The sequence below is a fragment of the Atta colombica genome, unplaced genomic scaffold, assembly GCF_001594045.1.
Source record: "Atta colombica isolate Treedump-2 unplaced genomic scaffold, Acol1.0 scaffold38, whole genome shotgun sequence".
In the NCBI taxonomy this organism is placed as follows: domain Eukaryota; kingdom Metazoa; phylum Arthropoda; class Insecta; order Hymenoptera; family Formicidae; genus Atta; species Atta colombica.
The window spans coordinates 4987272-4996412 of NW_017259490.1; the positions used below are offsets into that span (position 1 = coordinate 4987272).

A 9141-nucleotide genomic window follows, 5' to 3' on the forward strand; every position below is an offset into this window, starting at 1 on the left:
ACAGAAAGAAAGATCATCCGAAACTATATCTTTGGGCCAAAAATTGGGAGAAAATGGATATGTCAAAAATAGATATGGAACCAGTACCAGTGATGGAAATAACTAAAGCGGCAAGTTTTACTGATACAGGTTCGGAAATTCCGCGACGTGTCGAGACAAAGACTGATATCAAGTTGTCGAAAGATGATCAAGATGAAAAATCGATCGCTTCTGATTCGGAATTGATGAAAATTTTGGAAGAGGATAGCACACATTCTGATGAATCCAGGATTATCAGCAAGAAGGAAGGCTTGATGAATTCGAAAGACAGCCATATACTTTTAGACGCATTAACGAGTAGTAATTCAGACATAAAAGAAAAAGACATTACTACATCAGATATTAAAGCGGAAGAAGCAGGTACAGTGATGTAGTCAAAATAAAAAAAAATTATTCAACCTTTTATTTTTTTATTGATCGAATTAAATTAATATATAGACATTAATTTAATATATAGACAATAAATACAACTGCATTATATATATTATATAATATTTTTTCGCAGATTTGTTAGCTGACAAAACTATTATTGATAATCCTGTATCTAAGAATCTCAATTCTGGATCGCTTATTATTGACAATGTACAACAAGAAACTAGTATAACCGTTGAGAATGAAATCTCCGCACTTCCGCAGCCTTTTATACCAGAACCCGAAGCGCCGATCGATCCAGCCGAATGCCGAATGCGATTGTTGGAACATATTGAGCATTTTCAATGTCACATTGATTCAAGATTAACATCCATAGAAACGCAAATTTTTGGTACGTAATAAAAAAAAAATACGTATAAAATACGAAGAAACGTAACACGCATTTCTTTAAAAAATATGTTTCCGAAACAGTAAATGTAGTGATCCTTAAATTGTACAAAATATATCATAATCAATTATTTTCCTTATGTTCAACTATGATTAGCCGATATCTTATGGTTTAAAACTTACTACACCTATTGTTTTGGGATTTAAGATTAAATTGATATTAATACATGTGTTTTAATACACAGCTCTAGAGGCAATGGACCCGGATGAACTTGTATCGGATCCACTTATACAACCCCGTACTAAGCAGACGCTCCAGATGCTCCTTCGTGATTTGAACACAGTCCGAAAATTGGCAGCATTATGTTGAAGACAGTTCTCAAACTTGAGAGCATAATGTATTCTTATGTACATAGAGGATAGGTAGTATACAGATATATAATAAATATTAGGGGTGCACAGGATGCATTGTAAAATTACCGGATATCAAATATCCGAAAAGAATATAACATCGGACATTCGATTGAATATCTGGGAAGACAACTTTCCGAGTCAGATATCCGACTGGATTCCGGAACAATGTTTTCTTTAAAAAAAAAATCTGGACAAAAATTGGGTAATTATTTAGAATACCTCTTTCTCTCCCCCCCTCCCCTCAAATCTTAATAAAAATAGACTTATTCGATATCTTTTCAAAACGAAAAAAATTTGGCAAAAAAAGCGGCGATCGGTCTTGTGAATCGAGTTATTAAGCATTAAGATATTAAAAAATTATTTTGCAGCAATATATGAGTTATAGTAGGGATGGACTAAACAATTATTTTTTTTAATGATTTTATAACAGTTACTGTTAATTCAAAATAATCAGTTATTTTTAAATAGTTATCAATTATATAAACAATTATTTTTTATAATATCCTAATACCCTCTAGTCACAATTTTGGGATTATTTCTTATTACTTAAATCTAAGAAATCTATTTTGAAATATTTAATTATTTAAAATATTTGTGCAAACAAATAAATATAAAATATTAAATTTTATGCACAAAGATTGATGTTAACTTGATAATAAGTAAGTCTCTAACATTATATACGTTCGTTTTTTATCGTACGACGAATTTTTCAAGCGTGTTAATTGGCTGTAAGATAGAGAGGATCTCGAACTTCTTTGTTCTACAGCCAATCAACAGGCTTGAAAAATTTTTGTCTTACGACAAAAAACGGACGCATATAATGTTAGAGTCTGAGCACAAGAATACATACTTAGACTTAAATGTAGACGTAAGTAACGCACAAACTTTCACGTTTGATGTACAACTTATTGTCGTGTCTCCAAAAGACTGCAATAAATTGTACAATCGCCAAAGTTTGTGCGTTACTTACGTCGCATTATATATGTTGCATTATAAGTATGCATACTTATTTATAGAACATTTATATAATAAAAAATTAACAATTTAATGGTATAAAATTTCAACCGGACATATTCCCAGATACTAATGATACCTAACTATCAGACTATCAGATAGTAAGAAAATGCCGGATAATATCGAATATCGAATACTTTACGGATATCCGATGCATCTCTAATAGATATAAATACAATATATAGATATATAAGTGATATTGTAAGTGATATATATCTATACATTGATATAAATATAAGTACAATATATAGATATATAAGTGATATTTCTCTTCGACTTGTATCACCAATGCAAATAATTGTTTTCTCAGTAGGAATAAAATTCAATTATTTAAGATAGTTATTAAATAAATCTATTAAATTTTGCGTTTATTTTAAACTTGTAATAATATTAAAAAAGTAAAAAGATATTTTTAAAATTGTATAGTTACATCTCTGTGTATATCCTAATATCAAGTGATAATACCCTGGAAGCAAGTTGACGTCAAAATAACATCATTTGACATCAAAATGACGACAAAATGATGTAGCTTGCTACCTAGGATAATCCAAACTTAAATGCTTTTTTTTTTTAATATGTACATTCAAAGAATTATTTATATGATCTGTCATTAATATTAGAACATTTTACATAGTCCTACATTTTTAAATGTGATATATAGATAATTGATAATTATTTTACCTTATGCTTTTTTTAAATTATTAAATTTATTTCAAAATTATTTTATGAAATTTTATGCATTGCTAGATTAGATGAAAGAGAAAAACAAATGTACATAATCTATATCGCATTTTTGCATTGTAGTGAAAAACTGTAATTAAAATTTCTCTTTAAAAATTAAAAAATTGATAAAAGGTCAAAGTTATATAAATATATGTTATAATTATGTGTTTTATATACAATATATAGTGTATATACATAATATGTACTATTTATATAAAATTAACCACGTAAACTTGGAATAAAATATTGCTATTTTGATTTCGAAGTAAAATTGATTTCTTGCGGATAGACCTTTTTTTAATATTATCTTTACTGTTTCACCAGGCATTACCAAGTTCATTCCTTATAACGTTTTAGCACTTTTCCATCTTTTTTTTCGCAACGTCAATTATATATCTATCTCATTTTAGGAGCGAAAGTACAGCACGGTACAACTACACGGAACAGATCTAATATACGCATTACATACACAGAAGTATTCTGCATTCCGTTCGGCCCGCTTCGTTCAGTAACTGAACTTGACTTTAGTTCGCTCCGGACCGTAGAGACCAGTAGCGATTTTCGCGCGCGTTTGCGCGGACAAATCTCTCCTCTTTCTCGCATCGTGGACGGGTCTGGTCGAATTCGGCAGTAATGAAGTACATTTTAGTGACCGGCGGTGTGATCAGCGGTGTAGGCAAGGGTGTTATCGCCAGCTCGTTCGGCACCATCCTCAAACATTGCAACATCCGCGTGACGTCCATCAAAATCGATCCCTACATCAACATAGACGCCGGGACGTTCTCGCCCTACGAGCATGGTGAGAGGCACGGCTTCAACGTCACGAATATTGGCGGGATTTTTGTCGAATTCGATCTCATCAATTTCGCTCATGTCTGTTCGATAAAAATCGTAGCGGAATTTCGAACGTTTCAATGCTAGAAATAAACGCTAAAATATTCGAAACTTCTCTTTTTTTATTCTTGCAATTTCTCCATTTAAAAGATTTAAATTATATTATATTTATTGAAAATATTAAATGTTTTATTACATTTATTTAATATATTAAATTTTTCGAAGAATCATCGAAAGACCATGAGGTTAAACTCGAATAAATTCACCGGTGTTGAATCCTGTTTATTCACCTTCAATCTTTTTGCTGTTGAGAGCAGAAAAAAAATTAATTTGTTTTCCGAATAAAATTTGTCATATGATTATGATAAAAATCCTAAAAAATACTGATAATGCGGCAGTCTTCTGTGGCGGTAAAATTTCCAGCCATGTGCTGGCGCGTCGCCATTTTCTGTCAATATCGTTACAATCGCTTATAATTATGGCTCCGCCGCAGAGAAGTGCAAATATGTGCGATAATCCGCCTTGATTTTGAACTTAATTTGTTTGCGATTTGTAAAAATATTTTTAGGGCGACTGAAGTCCATTTCTATCAAGTGTAAATTTAATCTATTCAATTTTTTTTTCAATTTTTATATCTGTTTCTTAGAGCAATTTTAAACTTGCTTTTAATCTTTTCTAAAATTAGATTTTTTTTTAGAAAATTAGAATTTTTTCTAAAAATGAGAAAAAAAAATGTAAAGCGAAATTAAAGATAATCTACGTTGGTAGAAACGGACATAACTTAATTCTGATTAATCTAAGAGATTAATTTAACCGGCAGGATCATCAAAAAAATTTTTGAACTCGTTTAATTTAGTCTTTTTCTGTATATCAAAGAAAATTAATAGCTAATTCATGTTAGCCAAATAATATTGCTTGATAAATTAATCAATGCATAATTTAAATAGAATCAATAAAATTAATCAGAGTTGATCAGTTAGCCTTTAGTTTTTTCTAATCCAATAATTTAGCTGACGTCAAGTTAGCGAACCGTTATTGTACTTTTTAAATTTATAGCCTTTTTGCATTGTAAATAAAAAATTAAAAATTTAATTTAATTTGTTTACGATTAATTAAATTTTAATTGTCACGTTAATCTATGCAAAAATTAACCGTTATTAATTTTTTTAAGTTTATATTAAATAATTCTTTTTTATAAGGAATTAGAATAATCAAAGTATATTTCCTGCATAGTTAGATATCGATTGAAAATTGATTGCGATAAGGATAAGATTATTATTAAATTTTTATATAATGAAATAAAATAATCTCATATTTAATCTTTGAGAGAGAGTTACAAGAAAAGTATAAAAAATGTAATTTAAAAAAGAAAAGTTAACAAAGAAAGGAAGTATAATTAAAAGTTTATATTAAAAATTTATAAAACATTTTCATTACAAATAAAGTTTACGTTTAAAATCGCATTTTATTCATGATTACGTTATAATTAATAAAAAAATATTTCTTATTGATTAAAATAAAATTGTTTATGCTAACAATAAATTATTTATTGTTTTAACTGTAAAAAACAAACAAAACAGAAAATTTAATATTATATGTATAATCAAAATAATCAATTTGGTAGAAAACTATTGTTAAAATTTAATTATCATGAATGCTTATATTTCTATAGTTATCTTTACCATTCAATGAGAATGGTAGATATTTAATGTAAGTGAAACATACGCCCGTCCCATTGTTTAGTCAGATATGCAGTCAGCTGTCAGGTACAAGAATTCCTTGAAGGAAAACATTCTTATGTTACTGGTTTCTTATAGACGCATCCGCTTTTATTTCCGCACCTTTGCTGTCTTTCTATCTGCAAACTGCATTCTCTCTTGTTAAACAGGTGAAGTTTATGTACTCGATGATGGCGGAGAGGTGGATCTGGACTTGGGTAATTATGAACGTTTCCTGGACGTCACTCTTCATAGAGACAATAACATAACAACTGGAAAAATTTACCAATATGTCATTACGAAGGAGAGACGGGGAGATTACTTAGGAAAAACAGTACAAGGTTATGAGTCTATTTATATTACATTGCAGATGTCTGTCGTATGTTGAGTTTATATAACTTAATAAAAAAAGAATATCTTGTTTTTTAGTGGTGCCCCATATTACAGATGCTATTCAGGAATGGGTGGAGAGAGTCGCGAATCAATCTGTAACAGAAGATGGAACTAAACCAGAGGTATTGTTAATTTGTGAATTTTTATTATTACAGTTAGATAATTCCCCAAAATGTACAAATATAAATTTAAATAATAGATATTTTTTGAATAATATTTTATAAATTTATATTTTATAAATTTATAATATAATTATTTTAATTGTTTGTATTAATAATCTTTTATAGGTTTGCATATTGGAATTGGGAGGCACAATAGGAGATATAGAGGGAATGCCATTTGTAGAAGCATTTAGGCAGTTTCAATTTAGAGTGAAAAAAGAAAATTTCTGTGTGGCGCATGTATCTCTAGTGCCACAGGTAACTATTATGATTTTTACTTATGTAAGTTTTTTTTCTACAAATGCACTCAATAATAAGTGCACGAATAATTTTTGCAAAACTGAATGATTTTTATGAGAATAATTTCTTCTGAACAATAATATGAATATCCAAAACAAATCATAATGACGTTAAAATGACGTTAAATGAATCATAGCTATAATTGAAAAGACTTTTAGTAAATATTTTGGAATCATTTTCACATCATTTTGATGTCATAATGACTTGTGTTATTCTTGGATTTATTAGCCAAAATCGACGGGTGAACCTAAAACCAAACCGACGCAATCCAGCGTTAGGGAGTTAAGAGGATTAGGTTTGTCACCCGATCTGATAGTTTGTAGATCAGAACAGCCTATTGGTAATTCCGTTAAGGAGAAAATTTCGAATTTCTGCCATGTGGCGCCAGAGCAGGTAAACTATAAAAAATATTTAATATTACAATGTATTATGAAAACATTAATAATAATATTAATGTACATATGCTTATATTTTATTCAGGTCATAACTATTCATGATTTAACATCCATATATCGAGTACCGCTTCTTATGGAATATCAAGGTGTTATAGAATTCCTTAATGATCGATTGCAATTGAATATCGGAGTTCCACGTCCGCGATGCTTTATGCGAAAATGGCGGGATTTAGCTGAACGCGTTGATCATCTACGAAAAGACGTTAACATTGCTCTAGTGGGTAAATACACGAAACTCGAGGACTCCTATGCTTCCGTTACAAAAGCGTTACAACATGCTGCTATTGGGGCTGGATATAGACTAAACTTGACAGTAAAGTGTTGCAATTATTATGATTATGTATCATGCACGCTTGATTATATATATTTAAGTACTGGATTATCGTTACAGTTCATAGAAGCTGCTAATCTAGAACAAACTACACTATCTGAGAATCCAGTCCTATATCATGAAGCTTGGCAACAGCTTTGTAAAAGCAAGTAAGTATATTTCAGTGTAATATTTTTATGACCTACTTTTCAATATGTATTATTCACATAATTCTTGATCATATAAGATTATATTAAATTAAAATGTATTTTCGTTGTATTCAGTGGCGTTATTGTACCGGGTGGATTCGGGAAGAGAGGAATGAATGGAAAAATAAAGGCTTGCGAGTGGTGCAGATTGAATGACAAGCCGTTCTTCGGGATTTGTTTGGGTTTGCAAGCTGCGGTCATTGAATTTGCGCGAAATGTCTTACGTCTTGAAACAGCAAATTCCACAGAAATCGATCCAGAGACTAATAGTCCCGTAGTGATAGATATGCCGGAACATACTCATGGTATTATGGGCGGAACGATGAGACTGGGCAAAAGACAAACCCGATTTTACAATGGTGATTCTATCCTAAGTAAGTAATAGAATTGAGATTGAGTTAAATTTCCTTTTCCACATTTTTGATATATTTTTTCATTTATAATTCTCAATTCTTCAGAGAAATTGTACGATAATAAGGAAATTATTGAAGAAAGGCACAGACATAGGTATGAAATAAATCCGGATTTTGTCAATGATTTAGAAGCAGCTGGTTTAAAATTCGTAGGTGAGTTAGATTGTATCTCCTGATAAAATTACAGTTTTTTCATTAAATATAACAATCTTGGATGTGCATAATTAAGATAATAGGCATAATTCAACATTCTTATAGGTCGCGACGATGATGAAAGTATACGAATGGAAATTGCCGAATTAGAAGGACATAGTTATTATGTAGCTGTTCAATTTCATCCTGAATATTTATCAAGGCCATTAAAACCATCGCCACCATTCCTCGGTCTAATTTTAGCTAGTGTTGGCAAATTGAAGCAATACTTAGCACGAGGATGTAAATTTTCGCCACGTCAGTTGAGCGATAATGAATCAGGTAATGAATCAGACAATGAAGAAAAGTTAAAAATTATTATGTTAAATAATATATATAAATAAATATGATATCACATTTAATATAATTATATTACATGATAGCAATATAATGAGTTAGGCAATTTTAATTTGTATGAAATTCTTATAACATATGACTTGTTACAGATGATGATTACGTAGATGAAATGAGAAAGTTAAACTTTAATAATGGTACAAGTAGAAGCGGTAGTAGCAGTACATCGGGTCTTAATGATTAAAATATAACTTCATTTTTTGTTTAATTTTATTTCATTCCATGATTTTAGTTAAAATTAATTAAAGTTACGTCTTGAAACATCTTTGATTCATAGCTGTGTTTTTGTCTTCCTTATATAATTCGTAATTAAAAGATTAAACATAAAGAATATGAAGAGCAGACTTTCAAAATACATTTTGTTAGTTGTACTTTCAAATTTCATTTTTTTAGTTAGAGACAGCGTAGTATTTAGTGTTGAATGATTTATAAGCTCTCTGACATGTTTAGAAAGCATTTTTTTCATTCATCGTTAATTTATATGAAAAAAACATAGACATTTTGAAGTGTATTATGTTTTTTAACTAGAGACAAACAAAATGCATTTGTTTAACATTTTCAGCAATTGTTAAGCAATTTTGTTTAATATTTCACATCCTAATTGACATATTGTTATTTTCTATAAAGTGCATAGTTTTCTTGTGCAATTTCTTTTTTTCTCGTTTTCTGAAAATTACAAATTTTGGACAAATGCATTTTGAGTCTGCTCCTTATGTGTACATATTAATTGACTATACGAGTAACAATATTTTAAAAAAATGAAATGTTTGTATGTAAAATGTGAAATTCATTAAATATTAATAAGTTTTATATTTTATAATAAATTACGTTTTAATAAAAAAATTTGTGTATA

The 9141-nt window shown here is 29.6% G+C and overlaps 2 protein-coding genes across 3 annotated transcripts in view; both read left to right on the top strand.

The window, feature by feature from the left end:
- Positions 1 to 1442, top strand: part of LOC108690986 (PHD finger protein 20) — an 11416-nt gene extending 9974 nt beyond the window's left edge. Inside the window, exons 15-17 of the mRNA XM_018198564.1 lie at positions 5 to 399; positions 545 to 802; positions 1044 to 1442. Coding sequence (XP_018054053.1) covers positions 5 to 399; positions 545 to 802; positions 1044 to 1168 — 778 coding nt within the window. The 3' untranslated portion in view covers positions 1169 to 1442. The remainder of the gene's footprint in view (positions 1 to 4; positions 400 to 544; positions 803 to 1043) is intronic.
- LOC108690982 (CTP synthase) lies at positions 1163 to 8472 on the top strand. 2 transcript variants are annotated; one of them, XM_018198557.1, is made up of 12 exons: positions 1163 to 1221; positions 3360 to 3748; positions 5672 to 5842; positions 5931 to 6016; positions 6182 to 6313; positions 6584 to 6748; positions 6836 to 7123; positions 7202 to 7290; positions 7405 to 7703; positions 7788 to 7895; positions 8001 to 8216; positions 8381 to 8472. In XM_018198557.1, exons 2-12 carry the CDS (start codon positions 3583 to 3585, stop codon positions 8470 to 8472), a joined length of 1812 nt encoding a protein of 603 aa, XP_018054046.1. In that variant the 5' UTR covers positions 1163 to 1221; positions 3360 to 3582. The 2 variants fall into 2 exon arrangements, with proteins under 2 accessions (XP_018054046.1, XP_018054047.1); XM_018198558.1 differs by lacking the exon at positions 8381 to 8472 and having other exon boundaries at positions 7979 to 8092.
- The last annotated feature ends 669 nt before the right edge of the window (positions 8473 to 9141 follow it).